Source organism: Thermobia domestica, chromosome 3 (assembly GCF_964235325.1).
Source record: "Thermobia domestica chromosome 3, izTheDome1.hap1.1, whole genome shotgun sequence".
Taxonomy (NCBI): domain Eukaryota; kingdom Metazoa; phylum Arthropoda; class Insecta; order Zygentoma; family Lepismatidae; genus Thermobia; species Thermobia domestica.
Window position 1 is genome coordinate 206,393,882 of NC_137456.1, and position 23,613 is coordinate 206,417,494.

General features: G+C 34.6%; 1 protein-coding gene across 1 annotated transcript; it reads right to left on the reverse strand.

Annotated features, from left to right (window-relative positions):
* Positions 1 to 20,005: 20,005 nt before the first annotated feature.
* On the reverse strand, positions 20,006 to 21,568 carry LOC145682087 (uncharacterized). The gene has a single exon (XM_081753683.1). The coding sequence runs from the start codon at positions 21,566 to 21,568 to the stop codon at positions 20,006 to 20,008; it is 1,563 nt and encodes a 520-aa protein (XP_081609809.1).
* Positions 21,569 to 23,613: the final 2,045 nt, after the last annotated feature.

The window sequence follows — 23,613 nt, forward strand, 5'->3', positions numbered from 1 at the left end:
AATTTGTCCAAGAAGGTTGCAACATTACACCAAGGAACAAGACTTCCGACATATCATCATAAAATATTATTTTCATTTATACCGCGCGTCTATTAATTTTAAATTTTTCACATATTCAATTGGAGAGTAGATCAAAGAGGAAAAAAAAACTTGTAAGGCAGGCACGTAACACAGAACATTCTTAAATACATGAACATGTATTAACAAAACAAATTTTATCTTAACTTTGGGCCCAATATTACAACAACATTCACGGAAATAAACTAAATGGAAAGTGACCACTGGATAAAAAAAATCCCAGACGGACAATGGTGAAGGAATGAAAGTGGAAAATTACGGTGTACCGAATCGCTACTCACCCCGTCGATGGGTCAAATATAATGTAAACCCAGTCCCTAACTATTTCATCAAACGAATCGTGTCTTGAGAAGTCTCAGCTGGTCATTTCGGTTAAAAAATATATATATATTATACATGAATTCATTGATATATTATACTTTCAAAATCGGGGGGGAGGTTAAAAATTAAAAAAAACTCTAGAGGAGAAGTAGAAGAAGTATAGGTAAAGAGAGAGGAGACAGAACACAACAGCTACGAAGGATAAGTGGTCGAATTTACGTATACAACATAATATAACCAAATATTCTCTTTTATGCCAAAAGGGGGTGGTTTACTTAAATACGTAAACTCAAAAGTTATCTCGAAACACACAACTAGTCTGTGCCCGCAAGGGAATTTACAGAAAGACGAAAGCTTTAAGGAAATTCCCTTCCTCGCTGTATCTGGTTGAGTCCTTGGAGATCCCGGAAATCCACCGGAAGGTTAGAGAAGGCGTTCATTTAGAATTTCAAAAAGGAAAAAAAATCATCCGACCTCTCGGAAACTAAAGATTCCAGAATAGTAATGAAACTAGAGTAATAGCTAAGATATCCCTAATTAGCGATTTGCCAAAATAAAAGAAAAAGTTAAATAAACTGGATTTTGGATCGGTGATTTCTATTGCCAAACTTCACCGATAGCTACCCTGCGCAGACATGCCACAGTCTGGGATGTCGTTAATTTCCCTCATCTAATTAAACTAAGAAAAGAAATGAAAATACTTAAGGGGACTAGGGGTCGACATCCGGGTACGCTATAATAAATTTCAATAACTAATTGTTTTGATTCTATAATCCTGTCTGTCCTATTCAGTCTACAAACACTGTATGGTAGCGTAATATGAAAAAAAAATCTCAGAGTCATAGGATCTTCTCTTTCATAACCGACTGTAAACACAATTCACAACAGCCCAAAACGCCAACTATTTGGTCTCATAATCGATGAACAATTACATTTAGTTAGCCATTACATGATGCTATCCCTACCCTGCTGTCATACGAAATTGTTATAAATAAATACTACTGTTATGGCATACTCAACTGCGAAGTAATAATACATGCTGATATATAACTCGCCTACCTTGTCGAGTGATGTCTCGGCGTGGAGGTCAGAACTCGAAACGATTCTCACCACACATTTACGTTTCATCTATATATATATATATATATATATATATATATATATATATATATATATATATATATCAACATATGGCTAAAATATACCGGGCCCATGTATACACTATACGGGTGTCCTATCATCTATTCACTTTTACTACAATATTCATATTCATATTCAAGTAAATATTCATATATTCATATCATCATCTTTTTTCCATTTACTACGACGTTATATTTTAAAAAACACCCTGTCTCCTCTATCTACGCCCAGCCTACATACACATTTCATCATAATACTTAAAAAAATCTATAAATCGCGTCCCGACCAACACGCAAGAAACATTACTCGAACCCAAGACTTCTTTGCCACACAAACCATCCTATATCTTACTTCGCAGCTGTTTTAAAACAAATCTCTATATAGAAATATTCACAAAAAATAAAATATGTGCGATAATATTGCTGAATGTGATAGCATTCTGACAGCAACAATGAAAATTATTCTGCAACTACAAGAAAAGAATTGGAATTCAATATCTCAATTTCAGAACGGAAATAGCATCACATTGGCTGACTTCGGTTAAGAATCTATGCATAGTTTATTTACTTAAATATTTTCATTACTGGATCACACAGAATGTTGTAGTTTTCAGAATATTAAAGTGTCAAATCACATTATCCAACTATCTGTTCATATGGGCCTGAAATCGTGTTTACTCGGTTTTAAATCGAAAATAAAGGTCAATTTTGTAAAACCTAAATCACTAACTGGGTTTGATGGTAAAATATGCACGACTGATAGTACGGAATTTCGACACAAGGGCGCTAGTAACTATTTGTTCGAACTGTAAACCACGAAATGTGACCTTGTACTTAGGATTATTGTACTATATTACGTTCACTTTCAAATATTGTTTATAAGTTCATTTAATGACGGAATAAAAAAAATATCGCATAGTAAATACTACACTGTCCATATTTAATTATCTCACGCACTCTTTCATCACTTAACTACCACAATTACTACTACAAGAAGATGTTTACTACATTACGAATACACACATACTACTTAAACTACAAGACATATCATGCTAATACACACCAATCATCACTACCCTCAATCTTATTATCCATTTAACACACATAGAATTCATCAGAGTTTACCATTTTTTGTTCAAATCGGCTCTAGCTGATACAGGGGAAGGAAATGGGCGGTGAAAACTGAACCAATTAGTCCTGATTAATTCATGATATTTTATCAGATACTCGTCAAAACGTGTTCAAGGGGAACATACTAAAGCTATTAATTTTGAGGTTCCCCTCCCTAAAAGGGAAGGAAACCTAGATAATTTAAATATTTAACCCATCCCTACTGGAAGCTATCCCAATTCGGGATGAAAACAGGAGCCCTTAAAGTTAACCTAAGCGATCATTCTCATGTTATAAAGATTACGAAACTCAGAATACCGCCATGTGGATTAGTAAGAAAATCACTTACTATCTATATTAATAAATTACTACTCGACAGGTCTTAGTGTATAAGATATTGGGAGGGGTGAAAAGGATAATCACTGTTCTGAAATTTCTGAATCGAAGCAAATGAAGAGTTTAGCACACCAAATTAACTGCACGTAATGTCGAACCTGTCCACACTAAATATTTACATCCGGCATGGCGTCCTATGTATCCGGCTACTTTTCACTGAGATTTTAGTCTGTTTTAACTATTAAGATTGTCTAAATTTTAGCTCCTGTGCTTCCTGGTAGAGTAGTTTTGACCTGGATATACAATTTACCTGTCTTACTCGGTTTTACTGTTAAAATTCCTTCATATCTGCTAGCCGATCAAACACACAGCTTTCTTTTTCGATCGACGAGGTAGAGTGAAGATGATCGCGCCTTAATATGTAGCGTGGGTAACTGCACCAATCAAAGTAAAGCTTTTTTGGCGGTGGAGTATTTAAAACGAATAAAAAATGGTAAAATCTGGATTGAACCGGATCTTTAGATGAACATTGGTACCAAAAGAGGGGTGAAGAGAGTCCAAAATATTGTGCCAAAATTTAGATTGGTTAATTATTCTAAACTTCCATCCAATGGTGGGACTATATTTCCGAATAACACTGACACCGTAAGATTTGTAATCGTCCATTTAAAATATGCATATATAAGATTTATAATTAGTTAATAGATAAATAAAGATATGAATCCCCCAAAATATGATTCCTAAACAATCCCTGTTAATTTGGAATAAAATAACGAACAAATAAATAATTTATATGGATCGAAAGAAATATTTTCTAAATAGGAAGTACAGTCGGTGCAAAAATTTCTGGCACCCTCCCATCAAAAATATCATTACATTAAATTGTAATGTTCCATTACAAAAGGGGTTCCGTACCTTCAAAACACGCCTCTGTAACTACTCACATTTTAAACTAAAGCGTCCCATTAAAGTTTCATGTAGAAAGTACCGTATTCTACTGTATGTTTTAAGGAAAATACTGTAATAAAAATAACTGAATATCACGCAACAATAAGGCATATAATAAACTAATTTTTAGGATATGTAGAAGTAATTATAAAAGCTTTGCTACAAAAATACCTACATAAACCATAAATCAATGAGCTCTGAAATACAAAGTAACAAAATACCTCGATTCAGTCTACGGAGGAATTGTTACTTAAAGAATGAACATACACTATTTGAAGAATCGAGACAAGACGAGAAATGTTTACGATACTTTTCGTCTTGTCTCGATTCTCATTATCTAAGCAAGACGATAGTTTGAGTTAGTCTTGTCCTGTCTCGAATATAAAATGTTACTTCTCATGTTATTTTGTTTGTTTTAGAAACGAGATGAGAAATTCCTCTTCTGGTGGGCAACATTAAACGAAACCGTAATATTCTTTGCAAATGTCACGTTTCTGCTTGTGATGGCATGACCTGAGCGATAAGTTCCTAGCTTTTAATGTTCTACGAGATAATAATAATAATTATTAATTTATTATTATTATTACTATTATTATTATTTCTGAAGATTTGATAGTTCAAGTATTGAAACATCCGAGTATTCAAATATCTGAATATAATGAAAAGTATGTCATCGCCGATCAATCGCCATCAAAAATCCTAAAGTAAAAAGTGTCCGACGTAGATATGAACCAAGAACCCCCAGATTACTGGTCAAGCACCTTGACCACTGAACTGCGATCACTACGCGATAAACGATTCTTCTTTAGTCTGGTTACGTTAGATTTCTTTGCCTCCGCTTGCAAAGTTATTATTATTATTATTATTATTATTATTATTATTATTATTATTATTATTATTATTATTATTATTATTATTATTATTATTAGTATTAGTATTAGTATTATTTGATTCAAAACGTCTTTCGTATCTCTTTCATGATGATATAAATGAATAATCTTCGGATTATCCTACATCTCATCTCTAGATGGAGAACTTTGAGCAAAGAAAATTGATCATTCACCTTCTGTGCAGCCATTATTTTATGCGAAAAATGATGTTAGCTGGTGAGGAATCGAACCGAGGTTATCTAGTTGGAAGCCCATCATGATACCCAGTGGCGGCTTAGAAGCGTAGTCACGGGCCTACCCAAAAAATGTAGAAAAATTTTTAAACGCGAGAAGATACGATAAAGAGTAAATATATTTTCCACTTTTTATATTAATGGTAGATAATTATTTAACAAATAGCATCAATCACTCCTGTAAAATGTATTTCCTCCTGTCATTAATCAATCAAATTGTATATGTATCCGTAACTGAGGGAGAGGGTCTACCCAAAATTAAAATCCGCTCCTGATGATACCGATACTCCATAGATTACTCCACCGAAAATGTTTTCAATAAATGGTGCAGTAATTCTTTCTAAGACCAATAACATGAGAAGAGAATACTTCAGATCAGTGAAGTTTCGAACGGCAGTGGTAATCCCCGTAGATGTTGTTTGTCCTTTCCCAACCAACATTCGTAAATCATCTCCGTGATACAGGTGTGTAATTCCACCCTCTTAAGGATTGCTCGTTTAGTATGAGAAGTCACTCTTCGATTCTTCATGACCACTTTGTAAAAAAAATCTTTGAGTTGAAAAGAACTTGAACCTATGTTGATTAGCTGTATTACTCAGAAGTCCACTATGTTACCCTACACTATATTCGCACAGGAAACATAAATCAAATAGTAAGTTCAGCCCTGATGTTTGGAGTCAACCAGTAATGTTCTTCCTGTTATGATATTTCCACCAAAGTGCATGGCGAAACTTATTTATTCGATGACCTGGAGACAAATTAGTGCCCACTACTAAAGTAAATAACATGCAATGCAGAAAAATTACAGAAATAGTAACATATTATACAGTAATTTCGCCGTGCATATTCAAAAGTACGCTAATACTACTACTACTACTACTACTACTACTACTACTACTAATAATAATAATAATAATAATCATTATTATTATTATTATATTCACCTTCACAGTATAGTTTTAACTTCAACGAACTACTAACGTATTTGTGCGAGTAGACACTGGTTCGAGTCAGTTGGGGACTATTGAACATAGTGGTTCTTAATATATTTTGGCCGCAACTGTAAGTCCCGTAGTTAAAAGCTCAGCTGTTCGTTTTAGTGTTTCGTAGCAATTATTATTGTTAATATTTAGTACTGATAATACTTTTTCGTTTTTGCGTATTGCTTTCATTCTTGTCTTCATTTCGAAAGAGAAGAATATCCGAACAAATGCCACCATAATTAATCTTATTTTGAATGTAAACGCCATTCGCAATTAATAAAGGGCAAAAATTGAATTTTCCGACGTAGCTGCAAAACGTAAAAAAATGGAAGTGGTAGAGGTCGAACCCATACTTAGGGTCATTAAGAATACAATAACTACATGCCTTAAATCTCTTGACTACGATTTCTGCGCTGAGTAAAATATCTTATGCAATTTCTATACTGCTTCCATTATATCAAGTTTATACAGATGTTTTTCTTGCCTTATTACAAAGAAGTTGAAGATGTGTAAATAATTTTGATACTTGGCGATCACTGACAAAAATCCGAGTAAACACTGTGTGCATTCTTTACCATGATGTGAATATAGGATGCATGTCTTCATTAGTCTTTCTCTCTTCATGTCTTTCTTGACATTTCTTTATCATGTCTTTGTTTCTCTTTCTTTTCTCTCTGTTCATCTTTATCTCTTACTGAATACTTCTCCCTTCTCGCACGCCTGCTGCGTCAGAGCTAAACCGGGCCTCTTTGCAAAACATATTGACCAGCCTAACCTAAACACAAGCCTCCTAGTACTCAACGTAGAAATCGTAGTCGAGAGGTTTAAAGCATGTCGTGATTGTATTTGTAATGACCATGAGTATGGGTTCGAACCCCTTCACTTTCATTTCTTTTTTCTTTTCTTTTTTTTTCCTTTTTGCAGTTACGTCGGAACGTTCAATTTTTTCTTTACTAATTGCAAATGCCGTTTACATTCAAAATAAGAGGAATTTTTGTTGCATTTGTTTAGATATTCTTCTCTTTCGAAATGAGGACAAGAATAAAAGCAATACATAAAGACAAAAAGTATTATCAATGCTAAACATTACCAATACTAATTGTTACGAAAGATTAAATACGACCTCTTTCACCATCTCTCATGAGCTGTATGCGTTATTAACAAAAATTTTTTAAATATTTTCCTCGCAGGGGATTCGAACTAATGTCCTTTGCATTTGTAATTCAGCACCTTAACCACTACATCAAGATCATTGGTTGGTAAATGTTTAGTTGTCGACGTATTTGCTGGTATTTGTATTTTATGTTCTCACTTCGACAATTTTTACTCTTTTATTTTCGTTTAGCAGCTGTTTCTGGCTTTCCCTTTCGGTGTCGTCCTTTATTTACACTATGCACTATTCGTATTCACAGCTTGTGCCCCTCTGCATTGTCTTATTCAGATTAGACTTTTCTTCTTGCCCTTCAGTAAACATTTGATTGATTTAATTCTCATATTCTCCATCGCTGGAGTGGAGGAACGCCAGACTCAAAAAATAGATGTACACCCATGTCCAAAATTATTGTTGCATGTCTATAAATGTGTTGTTGTAGGAATATATTTTGATAACGAATTCGCCCGGTTTTGTTATAACGTTAGTATGTGTATAATCGGCAAAGACATGTATGTGGAAAATTTCATGTCAAAAGAGCAGTAAATAAGAACAACAAAATGAAAACAAAATTTTCTTTTCCATTTAGCAACATTTTGTTTTACTCACTATAATTTTCGTATTTATAATTCTATTCCTATGAAACTTACCACAAATATACATTTCCCGATTATACACATAGTACCAGTTTTAAAAGTACCCGGCAAAATCATTATCGAATTATATTCTTACAAGAAGACAGTTATAGATATGCGACAATCATTTTGGACATGAGTGTACATTTTTTTTATTTTCCTGACAGACAATGCAATAATAGAAAAATGTAATTTAATATTTAATATTTGTTTGTACGTAATATGCAATGTGTTACTTTATGCTTCATAATAATTAGGTATGTTGTGATAAATCAGAAATTGTTTTTGTGTATTATACAGTATATGTATTTGTTCAATTAATTGTAAGAAATTGACTAACAACAAGATAACTTTCAGATTGTGATATGCTTTGTATTCATTTATATATGCATATAACAAAAGAGACAAATAAATCAATCTGAAAATTACGATAACAAAATAATTTATTAATAATTAATTATAAACATATTAGGAACAAATCAAATATTACGAATTGAATAATGTCAATCCACATAGGACCGTCGCGTGGGTTGTAAGTGCCCGGGGCGAGAATTCCTAGCCCCCCCCGGGTGTATTATGTAAAACAACCAGAATTTATTCTGTACTCCTAGATTTAAATATTGAATGTAAGATCATAATCTAACGTAAGATAAAAGAAGTTGGTATTATGTCAATATTTTATAGTGAATGGCTCATGTATTAAATAGTTAAAACATAAAAGTTAATGAAAACATTATTTTTTGAATTATTGAAATCCAGTGCTATTCTTGTTTATTTTGAACTTGATAAACATCAACATAATAATAGCATAGTATATACAAATAACGATACAAATATAAAAAACAAGTGTGCAAGTGATAACAAAAACTTCGTAATTTTCTGGCTTTTGCTTTAAACAAAAATTTTTTCCTTGCGATTACCTCATAAATTTTTCAATAAATTTATCATAACGCTGGAATACTAAAATAACATTTTCAGGTAATGTCTGTAATTATTTGTATTTGTTTTAATTCAATCCTCCAATGATAATTTATGTTCAAAATTAAAATGTATGGTTTTTTGTTTGTTCTGCAAGGCGATATTAACTATACGTTGTTCCAAAACATGTAGTGAAAAGGTCATATAATGATAACATAAAAAAATATAAATAAATTAAAATAGAAGTGAGCAAAATTAACTGCATAATGACATATACATATTTTATTCAAACACTAAATAGCATTTTCCTGACTTTTCTGTGAGGAAATATGAACAATAACTCCTTCAAATCTAACTTTCTGGCTTCACCATTTTCAGTAGCTACTATGGTCAATTAATTCTTTCCTGGGCCATTCTTGAGTGTAAATACGTCTTTATCAACTTTAATTTACTAGACGATATTTAACATCACCGGTAATTTTACTTAGCCGCGGTCTCCCCGCCCACGCGATGGTCCTGAATCCACAAAAATAATAGTCCCGCTTTAACTGCAAGTTATTGAGAGCCGAAAAGAGAACGTGAAACAAAGAGAGAATTTAGTAGAAGGTAGGAGTATTAATGATGATCGTAAGACATACACTAAACTCCGGTGCAATGGCGCTTAAGAATGGATTGTCAGGTTAGTTGTTCTTTTCTTCTCTACACATTTTGCAAATGTGAAGTCAATTGCATGCTTGCTTCTTGCTGATTTAGTTTAATAACGACCAGTGTATTTTCTAAGGTACTTTCTTTTTAAAAATATATGGTGATAAGCGAAGTAAGCGACACACACAATGTATTCTGCACTGTTTCTAAAAATCTTCTCCATATATGAAAACAAATAAAATTAATAGTAATCGGGAAAATTATTTTTTAAAACAAGAATTACAAAAACTGTTCAGAAGAGGTGTGGAGAACGGTAAAAACTTAGAAAAAATAGGCCTATGCCTAAACATGTTTAGATTTAACAGTGCCGTTTTAAATAGATGTAAACATATTATTTTCGTTTCGATGAGAATTGATGCTGAGGTACATTGCAAACTATATTAGTTTTTAATCTTTGTTGAAACACTGATACATATTGTATGTATTTATATTATTTTGTTTTCCATGCAATTAACACTAATGTCATAGTAGATTAAATTATAAGATTCGAAGTAGTGATTTTGTTTTATATTGCTGCATACATACACTGGTGCAAATCCCGAGGAGATGAAGGGGACATGTCCCCTCCAATCTTGGAACTGGGGAGATTGTCCCCCCCCCCAATAACACTGTTCAACAAATTTTGATCGAAAGTATGTAAATTCTTTGAAATTGCGATTTTTACATTCATTTAAGCATGATATGAAAGGAAATGATAATAGAAGAATTTTCTTAGCTCAGGTTGTGAAAAAAAACGCCCTTGTACAACAGTAGCTGTATATATACAAATGTATTAATATTTATAAAACATTTAAGCAAAATCCTTGTAAAACCTACATTTCACATTTTTTAAATCTATTCCACTGAGATGTGATAAGCTGGGGAGTTAAGAAGTACCCTAACCTATAGCTTTCTATACCCTTGTACTTCCTTTTTCAAAATTGCGCAAATACCAGTTTCACAGCGATACAGAAAATAAAGTAACCGTGGTCAAGTTAAACATTAACAATTCCGTAATAAAAATCAGTATTAACATCAAAACATGAAAAATATGTACAAATACCTTTTTGTGCAAGAACTACACTGCAATGTAGACAAAAGTTTCAAATGATCCCTTGTACAGGATTATGTTTATTTTATTTTGAGCGGCTTCGCTTGGCTTGCCTTTTGTAGGTTACATCTGGAGCATCTCTTGCAATAGTCCAACAGTAGTCGGCCAATATGTTAGAACTCCACTTTCCCTCATATCTCTTCTCCATGGCTGCAGTATCTTGATGGAAACGCTCACCATCTTCGCCACTTACTGCTCCACAATCTTCGGGAAAGAAGTCTAGATGTGAATGAAGAAAGTGGAGTTTCAGAGACATATTGCAACCAAGATTTTCGTAGCACAATAACAACTTTGCTACCAGTTGTTTGTAATTTGTTGCTCGGTGTCTTCCCAAGAACTGTGAACAAACACTCTTCAAGCTTTCCCACGCAGCTTTCTCCTCACCTTGGAGAATTTCGTCGAGCTTGTGATCTTTGAATAGTTGCCTAATCTGTGGCCCTATGAAAACACCCTCTTTAACTTTGGCATCACTTAATCGAGGGAATTGTCCTCTTAGGTACTTATAGGCCTCATACTCTTGGTTCATGCTCTTAACAAAACTTTTCATAAGACCTAATTTAATATGTAGAGGGGGAAGCAAAATTCGGTTACGATCTACCAGTGGTTCATGCTGCACATTTTTCACTCCCGGTGGAAGAGTTTCTCTGGTACTCCAATCACTTTTGCGGTAATGAGATCCACGATCTCTACTGTCCCATTCACATATAAAGCAACAATACTTTGTATACCCTAACTGCATACCTAGCAACAGTGCTATTACTTTAAGGTCACCACAAATGAGCCACTGAAAATCGTAATATTTAATGACTTCAAGTAAACGTTTCAAGTTTTCATAAGATTCCTTCATATGAACTGCGTAACCTACAGGAATTGAAGGAAGTTCATTTTCAATATGTAAAAGCACTGCCTTTAAACTCACCTTGGACGAATCTATAAAGAGCCTCCACTCCGTAGGTTCGTAATTAATTTTAAGTGCCCTCATGAGACCATTTACATCTGTACATGCCACAAGTGTGTCTTTCATAGTAAAAAATGAAGTGAACATCTTCTCCCTATTCCGATACACTGAAATATTTACTTTTTCCTGCAATAAATTCCATTGCTTTAAGCGTGACGCTAAAATTTCGGCTTTGCTTTTCGAGAAGTCCAAGTCTCCGATTAGATCATTTAGTTCCTCTTGAGTAAGTCTATGTGGTTCACATGGAGGTTTTTCTACAACAAACGTAGGGTCCTTCGAAGTACTTGATTCAGGAGCTTCAACTTCTTGATCATCATCAGAAAAAAAGATCGTATTCTTTAGGTGGGTCAGGAACAGGTAGTCCTCCATGTGGAACAGGGCGCATTGCAGAAGGAATGTTAGGATAGATCAAGGCCCGCTTCTTCTTCGTGGAAATTCCCTTCTTCACGGAGGGAACCATACAAAAATAACAGTCTCTGATGTGGTCGCTTGGCTCCCTCCAAATCATGGGCACTGCAAAAGGCATTGAGCGCCCCTTCCCATTAATCCAATTTCTTAGATTGCTGGCACAAGTGTTACACACAATGTGGGGTGCCCAAGGTTTATCTTGGTCTCCAATTTTACAACCACAGTAATATTGATAGGCTTTTCTTATTAGTGGTGTTATAGTCTGCTTTTGTGAGGAAAATGTCACTTACCCATACACGTAGCAGAAACTATCCACACTGTTTACACAATTTCGCGGCATTTTTGTTTATTGAAATCCTCAAAATGTCACTTGAAATAGTTCCGACAACTATTTAAAAATATACATTCGAAATACCAGTATTTTTGCGTACTTGTAGTTGTATTTTTATGTCCTGCATTACACAAATGTCACACCCAAAACGCTGATAACTGCACTAAACCTGTCTTTTCTAACAATAGCAGAACACTACTGAGATAAGGAACACAAGGAAACCAAGCTTTCATATAGTTTCTCCAGTGTTGCCGGATCAGTGTAACATTTTACCCCAAACGAAGCGAATATATTTATTTTTAAAGCGTTATTATTAGACATGCCTGTAAAACGAAAAGTAGAGCTAATATTCGAAAATAACTTTCAAATTCGTGATCAGCACCACAAAATCAATAAGAATTAGCTGATTTTGTTCAATTTACATTTTCGTTGTTGAACAGTGTAATCCGATTTGAAATGTGTTTTTGGGGGAGAAATTTGATTATTTGTGTTCGGTCGCCAGAAAAGAAAGTGAGATGAAATTAATGTCCACTCAGAATAAGCCTCAAAAGTGCCGGCCTCTCAATGTTGAAGACAACTCTGCTCCCCTGATCCTCCACAGCATTGTTTCTCGACCACACACACACACACACACACACATTAATATATATATAATATGGGAACGATCTTACCCCCCCCCCCCCAAGTAGAAGATAGATTTGCGCTGTTGCATACATACTTGTCGTTTCTCGTTTGTTTTTGTCTATGAATTCAAAATCCTGGACAAGGCTTGCATAAACTTCTCGCCATGCTTTTTGCTTTTCAATTCTGTACTTGAAAGAGTCTGTTATCTTATCCCATATGCAAGGTCTACATTCCACAAGCTCAATAAGGGTTAAAATATCGAATGGAAAAATTCTTGCCATCTCTAAAAATCTAAGCAAAACTTGAAAGGTGAAAATGCAATAATACACACCCTTTTCATCCAGTCACTGTAGCTAAACTGCAGAACTCTATGAGGGGGTTGATCCCGGTACAAAGGGGAGAGGGAAAATTTGGATACATAACTTTGGTCTTTGTTTTCAATTGCCATTCCATAAATTCTTTTAAAAAATGGGGGATTTGGGATAGTTTTGGAAGTGAGAGAGAAAATTTGCAACAAGTGAAGCATGAAGTCACATCCCTGTTTTTGACATCGCAATCAAGAAAATGCCAAATGAGTTACTTGTCCTTGGAGCTTTGCAAAGAGTGTTTGATTGTGCTGGTTTCGTTTCAGAATAATAATAATTCTACTTTGACTTGTCAACAATATTGAGTGGGACCGGAAAAAGTGATCTGCACACAATTCTGATGAAAATAAAAGGAATTAATAATAATCAGGATTTTTTCCATATGCTTATGTTCACACAGACACGTAGCCAGGATTTCGTGAAGGAGGGAGTCCACGACATGAAATACTCTGGTCATCACATCAGAGGCTTGATCATTCTAAACTATTTTCTGGAACATATATTGGTTCTTTTAGCCAGGATTTCGTAACAGGGGGGATATGAAATTCTGAAGGCCCAGGAGATCAATCAATCTGAACTACTTTATTATCAACATGTATTGGTTTGTTAGGACAATAAAATGAGGATATGTTGGTAAGTATTTTAATAACAAACTATGAAGAAATTTCGAGTAAAATAGTAATAAAAAAAACGTACTGTAAAAGATTTTACAATATATACGTCCTTCCTCTGTTTATTCAAATATAACAATTCTCCTTTCATTATGGCCTTAACTATTATAAAAAGTACATAGTCAATAATGTCTTATAAACTATCTTACAATATCTGCATTCCTTTCTCTGTTGAATTAAATTCTAGCAGAAATTTCTTTCCACATATTTTTTTGTTTTATTCCGTCAACTACTGTCGGTTCCAAATGACAGGTTATTAAAGGAGCAGTAGAAAATTGTTCTTGAAATAACATGTTTGATACTGCAAGCATGTGATGACGAAAAATTACCATAAAAAAATGGCCACGCTGTTACGCAACGGCACTATACTCTCGAAAGCTTAAAATCTCCCTGACTAGTAGCAGAAATTCTGAGAATTCCGTAACTTTTCTAGAAATTTCAAATTCTCTGACTCTTCCAGGATATCTCGCTTACCTCGCTACCAAGTATTGCAAGTACAGTGAAACCTGTCAACTTGACCACCTCTCTAAGTTGGCCACCTGCTTATCTTGGCCTAGTTCGTCTTGAGCCTGCATTTTCCCATAAGACATTCGTTACTTACTACTTTATAAGTTGGCCACCTGTCTATCTTGGAAGTTGGCCACACTGAGTAGTGTTTATCCTATGATGATAATGATAAATTTACCTGTGTATCTTGGTCACGAAAAATACAGTTTTGTTATTTTTCTTAACTCTTTCGAATTCCCATATGAGAGGCACATGTTCTGTATTTGTGACTGGAGAAAAGAAGCAAGGATTCGCGCGATTTGCTCTTATAGGTCAATGGTCAGAAGACTACCCTGAAAAAGGGGTGGTGAAAGAAGATAGGAATAAGAAAAAGCACGTACAGGAATTCAGGAAATGGTTGTACGTATTTGTTTACCCTGTCTGTTTTAGTAAACCATTAGCTATATCAGCTCCTCTCATCAGTGAGGCGCTTTAGTAATTCCGGAAAATTCTCAAGGTTAAAACTAACAATCACAATTGTCAACTATTGGCACCTGTCCGCTTGTCAAAAGATGGCGGAGATTTTGAGATATTAATTCCCGTAAGATTTTCTCAAAACACCTTTTGCTCCGAGTGAAACATTTCTAGCTCATTAACAAGAGGTAGTTAACTACAATATTAGAATGTGCATATCTGCCAAAAAGAATAAAACAAATACGTCTAGAATGAACCACCATTCAGTAACAACTGAAAAGAAGTCATGTAAATTGCATATGAATTTCTCAAATTATAAGTTAGCTTTTCTTGTTTTCAATCTAAATAACAGTGTGCTATAATATCAATTTCAATAAACTGCGTACATACTCTTCTATTTCGTGGCTGTTTGTGTTATTGTGTTTTCAATCCGAATAATTAAATGTACCAGACTAGTTTTCAGGAAGAGAAAGTTATGCACATATATTAAACATACTATAGTAATATTTTCTACTACTGTATATTTTTATGATTGCTGGAATGAAGGCTATATACATTAGGAGGGCGCGGTGGATCAGTGGTAGAGCGTTCACCTCCGGTGGTTGGAGTCCCTGATTCGATCCCAGCTCACATCGTGTGGGCTTTGTGGTGGACAAACACCATGCTCGTGGGTTTTCTTGGGGTTCTCCCGTTTCCTCCCATTTTCTTCATTCCATCGTTTCATTCATTTCTCATTATCACCGTCTCCTTTAGCCTAACCGGCATAAGCGTGGGACGTAAAACTTAAAGATTTCATTTCATTTTTTCTATATACATTATTTATAAGTAGCTGTCGTGCCAGTGCTTATTAAAATTTTACAATCAAGTAATACTAGAAATCCTATTCTAAAAATACACCAATCACATTTGTTTTCTGCAAGTTGGCCACCTGTCTAAGTTGGTCACTTTTCGATGGAACCGATGGTGGCCAACATAGACAGGTTTCACTGTAATACAAATCTCCTCACAAGAAAGAGTGACCAAAAGCTTCCTGTAGTTTTTTTTAATTTAATTTTTAACGCTGATCCTTCTTTTCCTCATTTCATTTTGTTTCATCCATCCTTAATTTTTTTCATTTCTGGTCTCGAGAGAGGAGAGTCTGGACCCCTCGGACCTTCCGTTGGCTACGTGCCTGGTTCACAGTGTATCGAACTTTGAAAATTACGTTTAAATTAATTTCCAAAATCTATTAAAATTTAAATGCATTAATAGATTAAAAAATATACCATCAAAGAGTGTGTGTGTGTGTGTGTGTGTGTGTGAGAAAGAACAAAAATAAAAAAAAAGAAGTGGAAAATAATCAAGAAATTGGTCATCTAAATTTCCTATATTCTATTTGGTAATGGCTATTTAGAGGGAAACCAGTACTCTTCAGACTTCCTACATTTTATACTTATTTAATAAAAGGAATTAGCTACTCCGAAACAGAGATTGTAAAAAAAAAAAAAAAAAAAAAAAAAAAAAAAAAAAAAAAAAAAGCTTCGAAGTTGTTTATAGGACAAGATAATAATAATATTATTATACAATTGTAATAGAAAAAAAGGAAACAACAAAATTTCAAAGACAAGAGACGAAAGAAGAATATACAGCGCCTTGTCACTCACTCTCTTCATCTAACCCATATTATCGGTCGCATGTGCATCCAATCATAAGAAAACATTGCTCCCGACAAAATCGGTGCCGGCAATATCGCTGACAATATCGGGGGCTTGGCCGACAGCATCTGCGTGTCGGAGGATCGGCCGATAGTGTCGGTGGCGTGTACAAGCTACGATTTGAGTACATTGAAGTCGATTTCACCGCCGACATTATATCGCTTCTACCGATATTATCGTTGCCGTGTCCAAACGCACTTACGGTTATGAAAATAAATAGGATACTTAACGGAGAAATGAGAGGTAATGTTCTTCTAAACAACATTACGCTTCTGGTCATAGAAATTTAGACTGCTTTACAAAGTATGTCCATATACTGTTAGAAAAGAGCTTAATTAAATCCTTTCTATTGACATGGACCGGTGCACAGGGGAATGTGTGCTGAAATACAGAAGCATGCACAGTACTAGTTGCTTGTTATCACCTGACAAATATAATTAATATGTAGAGTACAGGTAAAAGGAACAATGATAGAATGAAACAAAATATAAAAGCCAAGAACTGTTGCACTGATTGACACACGAATCAAATCTATAGAGGATAACGAGAACCAAGAAAAGAAGATAGAGAGACAGCAGGTTCAAAGTAGTTGTATCAGAGTGTAGTTAGGAATCGAGCGGTATAAAGCTGGCAATCGCGGGAGGTAACTCATTTAGAGATGCTAGTGCCTCTGAGGAATAAGTTTTTTATTAATCGTCCTCGAACTTTCCGTATTCCTGCCCCTCTCGTATTAGATTATATAGAAAAGTAAACAAGATTTATTAGAATACCATGGAGAGAAATGCCCCGTTGGGGAGAGTTAAAAAAGATTTTAAGAAAAGAACGTCTCATACATAATTATAAAGGCTTTGAATATTATCTACGGAAAATAATTTCAAAAAGAATCTTCGTTTTATTGAGGTTGCGTATAAGAATGTAAGAAAATTATAAAACATGTCCAGGGCATGTACAGTCAGCGGTTTAGAAATTGTTACAAAAATTCTAAGTCCAAATTAATAACAAACTCTTGCCCTGTTTTTTTTTTTATGCAATCCAGAAATTCATTCATACCTTTACTTTCATTCTTTCCCTTCTTTAAAGACTGCAAGCTAGTAAGATGCTCCCTAAGAAATCTATGGAAATTGCCAATAACGGCAGTACGTTTTATGCTTCCTAAAGTCTGTAATGCAAGCACAGAGCTCGAAAATATCTACTGATAGAAATGAGTGTTATTCAATGATTCATTTAATTTCTTTTCAGTAATTGCAAGCAATTGTTCCAAGGGCGTCATTTGGGCAGGACAGGAGAGTGTAATTTCCCCTCCCTTGACCTTCATAAATATATTGTTTGAGCAAATATATAGTAATACACTAATAAAAAAAGTGAAAACTTTTTGTCGACGGAGACTCTCCCTCCCCGAATAAAATCTAAAATGACGCTGCTTTTAGCAACAAACCTATAGAGTCATGATAGCACATTGCTACAGAGCTTATATTTGGTTTAAAGAGTCGAAGGTTTGATCTCAAGCCATATGAGTTCCTGGGCGACATTGAGAGAGAGGGAGAGAGAGAGAGAGATTCAAGTATGAAGATAGAGAGGGCTAATGTATATACACAGATTTAGAACTGGGGAAAAATGATCGGAAAGCATTCGTATTATGACGAAAATTGTGATTTTGTGAAACAGAAGAAGGGAAGGTTTCGAACTGCGAGGATCACATTAGGGAGTTGTCAAATTAAGGTGGAGAACACTTTTGAGAGCATCTGATGATTACTAATGGAGAGAAGAATCTTGAGATCTGAGGAAATAAGAATTTAAAAAATCTGAACCTTCCGAGACGGGTTTCGAACCGCGATCGATGTAGTTATCGAACCATGACCTTATCCACTCTGCTACGGAGAGCTCTGTACTTTTGCACATACGTGTCCTTCAACTACGTTGAAAGCTAACTTAATGGAGTATTGAAAAGTTGATTTGGTGGATGCGCCGTTCTGATAGGATATAAACCTCTTGTAACTTAGTTACAATGAGCATAATGAATTTCTCCTTGTTCAGAAAACTTTTTAGGGCAGTAAAATTTGTTACTATCGTGTTAATTAGGTTACATTTGATAGAACCATCTGATAAAGTAGTGCCAAACCCTGTGCGTCATTGTCTGTTAGGTGAATGGTTAATGCAAGTTACTCCTACGTGTATGGTACGAGCTTCGAATCAAGACCATTCTTATTGATTATTTTCTTCGAGCTACGCTCACACTGTGCATTCCACAAATTCAATTTTGAAGTAATGTAGTCACAGCTAGTTCAATTCGAAATTATTTTCAAATATGATATTTGTATTACATGCGTTTCTTTAACTTGCGATATTTCAAACTTGATATTAAATCTTTCAACCTTAATGTAACTCATTTTCTTACGGCATATCATCATGAATGTTTGCACAACGACGACAGGCAGGCGTTAATACAAAATTGAGTTCTTACTGTAATGTATGTATATATATTTAGAGAGTTTGACTCAGAAAGAAACATACAGTGCAACATTGACTCTTGGAGGAATTTCAAACGAATTTACTATACGTACAAATTACCATCACAACAATCTACTGTAGGGGCTAAGACACTGAAACCATTCCAGGGAGGGAAAGGCGTTATAAGAAAAAAAAAAAAAAAATAGAATACAAAAAATATTGGTGTCAAATTCATAGTTTCCTGGTTGGAAGAGATGAATAGTGGCTACCAGATGGCACTCCTCACTTGTTTGTAGCCTTCCAGAAATGGAAAATTGTTTTAAAAGTATATTTTACATTCAAGTATAATTGTTTAAAAAGAGCTTGTCCTTCAATATTATGTTTTATAATTATTTTCTACTGTATTTCTTATTTATAATAACATATTTTCTAAACAGCTAAGCAATTCATATTTGAATTACAGATATATATATATATATATATATATATATATATATATATATATATATATATATATATATATATATATATATATATATATATATATATATATATACAACAATTGTTATTTTAAACCGTTTCAGATACACCAAACACATGGGTAGTTATTGTTACACTGCTTACAATGGCGTATTTGTGTTAAGTTTTATAATGATATTTCGACAAGTTATTATCGTAGAACTGGATAATTAGATTAAACATACACAATATATTATCTAATATTTAAACAGCATTGTTTGAATATTAATTAACAAAATAAAGTCACAAAAGAATTATAGGAATTAAACAAATAGTTGAAAATAGACTGACAATAATTATGACAATGAAATTTCACTTCCAAAAATAAAAATTATTATTAAACATAAGTTCAAAACTTATTTATATTCAAATCTTCTGCTTCCATCTTATTAAATATTTGTTAATGAAATCTATAGCCTATAAATAAAAATGAAAAGATTCTACTTTCTTCAGGTTGTCTTCAAGTTCTCCTTATGCCAGTTTAAAGTGTTCTATCTAAGGTAAAAGATTTCTTCAAGCTTATGGGAAGAAGGGAAGGAACTCAAAATACTGACAGCATTGCCTTTTTGTATGGCTATGCTTACGCGTTGCAGTAAAAATTGATAGCTTCTAGGGTCTCCTGTTTTTGCTGTCAGACTTGCTCCTAGTTCTTTCAAAAAATCCATTGCTTCTTTGCTGAAGACACCTGTAGTTTCGGTAGCAAAGGCTATAAAATGATGGTCTTCTTTAAGGTTAGAGTACTTTGAGTGTTTGCGTGAACAAGCCGCTTCCGCTGCGCTCCCTGCTTTTATACTTGTGGATTGTAGATAAGATTTAGCAAACGTATCCGCACACGTGACATCCCAGACTAATCTTAGACCCTTTTTCCACGGAATTAATGTTATTCCGTCTGGCCGTTTACCATCGTTCCTGAACATTCCTGGAGGTTCTAATATACTCGGAAAGTCGATGCTTGCAAGAGTTCTTTTGAGTATGTTGTTTAATTCGCTATGACGTGCAAATCTTCCTCCACTTTTGTTGCAGCTCAAAGCATGAAGACCTTTCTTGTCCATCTTGTTGTTGCAGGTGCAAATAAATTCATGACAAATATTCAGGCCTAAGCGCAATCCTATGCAGATTTTGAAAAAGTTGTCATTCAAGAATGTCCCTATGTTTATAGATGGTGTTGACTGTAGCCATGCTCCTGATTCCTTCTCTCTTAAAGCTTTGATGCGTGCACTTTCAATGTCGTTTTCAGCGACTATTTCGTGTTCGATTACCTCGTTTAGAATAATTTGATCCCATTGTTTCTGTGACTCTTTTAAAACCGGGGTTTTTCCATCGTAAATGCCTTTCCAAATTTCCAAAGCCTCTGCCAAATGGCTTATTCCCACTTCGTCAACTGGATAATTTAAAATTTTGGAAACGAGTGGCAACGCTCCGTGGCAAGAGGAAATGAAGGCAGGAAGGCATAGGTCTGAAGCCTTTCTTATGCCTAAACCACCAACTCTGATGGGAAGGCTTGCTTGAGTCCATTGCGTTTCGTTGATATTGAAGTTTATTGTTGATTGTAACGCTTTCTTCAGTATGTGATCCATTTGTAAAAGTCTGGAGGGATTGACCCATGTTGGAACTGTTCGGAGAAAGTAGGTTTGTTTAGGAATGCCGAAGCAATTTTTGAGCAAAAAGAAAGCAATGTGGGCTGGTAAACTTTCTAATCGGAATGATATTCTTTTGAGGTCATTCAGGTGTTTCTCGAAATGGTATTCGATTCCTTCTTCGTGTAGTGGTGAACCCAGCAATGAGATCTCATTATTTTTCACTATTCGTATTCCGGGTAAAATGTTTGAAAATTCAGATACAATTTTAGGGTCGCTTTTTTCAGAATTGAAGAAAAGTTCACATTTTTGTGGGTTTATTTGTAGACCTATTTTCTCTGAATTTGTAATCAACTTCTTTATATCTTCCAACACGGTTTGTGGTGATCCTCCAAGAGTTCCGTCATCAAGGTAGAAGACATTTAGCTCTGAAGAAAGAGAAAGGGCAATTGGATGTATTGCTAGACTAAATAACATCGGGCCTGCTGGATCGCCTTGCTGAACTCCTACACATGAGGATATTTTCCTTTCTTTGTAAAATAGCGTGGATGGATTTGCATAGCTTTGCCAAAAATATGAATAATATTGAGGAATGATTTGTTTAACTTCCTTTAAAATGATGTCTCGTTCAACTGAGTTAAAGGCATTTTCTATATATGTTGTATTCTATGTTATACGTTTCTTAATTACATTTTACGTCTTACATTTAAAGAGGAGCTTATGACAATTCAGAGCAGCAGGGACATACACAGAATGCAGGCCTTGGCAATCCAGAGCTCCTGCCCCACGAAATCACTACTTTTCTGTAAATTGCATCTAATTTTAGAGATGATGGTAGACGTTTTGCCCTCAAAAAGCCCTGTCTACGCCCCTGCAAAGCAGTGAAAATTTTAGAGTGCGAGCAGTTAGTAATGTTTCCCCAGAAGTTATATCTCCGATAATTCTGAGTGTGATATCAGTATTTGTGCATTATCACTTTTCACCCGCAGTGTATTGAAACGCACTAAAAAGGAACAGTTCTGAAGTCTTCACTGGTTCCCCCCATGACTTCATGCCAATAGGGTCAACCTTGGACATATCCACATCTAAAATATCACGTTTTATTTCAGTGATTCCGAAAACTATCCATTTGACACAGATATAGGATATTTTCGATTCTTTTTGCTAGCACTCTCCCATTGTCAACTCTATGCCAACAAGGCTTGATTTGGAATTACACAGCATCCACAGTGTTACTATTCATGAATTCGACACTAATATCGTTCGTATTTGACGTCTTTTACATGCATCTTCACCTCTTGGTAGGGTTTTTTCAGTGTCTCGCCCCCATAACTATGGAGAAATTTCAACCAACGGAAGTATAATTATAAATTATCATTTGAAAAATAAGTGTACAGGTGATCTTTGTCGGAGAGGAATTCGTTAACTACTTTTTCGATATCATTTTTTTTTTTTTTTTTTGCTTTCCATGGTAAAAATTCCAAAGGGCTCAACTTCATCTGCACAATTGTGCTATGAATGTAGGTTTTAGTGATTTAATTCACTGAATGCTCGCTTAGATGTTGCTCTCGTTACAGGAAAAGTGAGATACAGTTATAAGAGAAAAATGAAATGAAATATTTAAGTTTTAGGTCCCACGTTTATACCGATTACGCTAATTGTGACATTGATGCTGAGAAATGAATGAAATCCTTGAATGAGGAAGTGGGAGGAAACGGGAGAAACTCGAGAAAACTCATGCATACAGTGTTTGTCCATAATAAAGTCATTCGGCGCTAGCGGGGATCGAACCAATGACCCAAAGCACCATAGGTAAAGTTATCAAAGAATAGGCATCTAAACAAATACGGAACATTACTATCAATGAGAGTTATATACAGGGGTGTAGCCAGCAAGTTTATGTAGGAGGGGCCCGCCGTTTTTCAAGGGGGTCAGCTACAATGTATAAAACAAAAAAAAAAATGTGTTGCAGCTAGTGTTTTCGATGCTTGAAAAAACAGGAAAAATTTGATTTGCTTCCGTCGAAAAACTAAAAACACTGTTTTTAGCTTCTTCTTCTTCTTCTTCTTCTTCTTCTTCTTTTATTATTATTATTATTATTATTATTATTATTTATTATTATTATTATTATTATTATTATTATTATTATTATTATTATTATTATTATTATTATTATTATTTTATTTTTGGTTTCTCTCCATAAATTATAGTCCAGGTAGTTTTTATTATGTTTTACCAAGAACTACTGTCCCGGACCAAACTTACTTTTGTGCATAACTATTTCAATTAAGCCCTTGTATCCTCGTCGCCATAAGTGCCTTTACATCGCAGTGACGGGTATGTGACCGCGCAGTACTCCAAGGAAGGGATGGTTGTATAAGAATTTGTGATTAATTTTGAAGAGTTTTTATTTTGACTAGGGAATTAACATAGGCGAACGGAGTAAAGACACAGATTTGAAGCATCAGTTCACTGTTATTGAAGCATCAGTGCACGAAAAGATTCGTATTCTCAGTTTTTCT

Coding starts and splice junctions, on each gene's coding strand:
- LOC145682087 (XM_081753683.1), bottom strand. CDS start 21,568: ATGTTATTTAGTCTAGCAATACATCCAATTGCCCTTTCTCTTTCTTCA.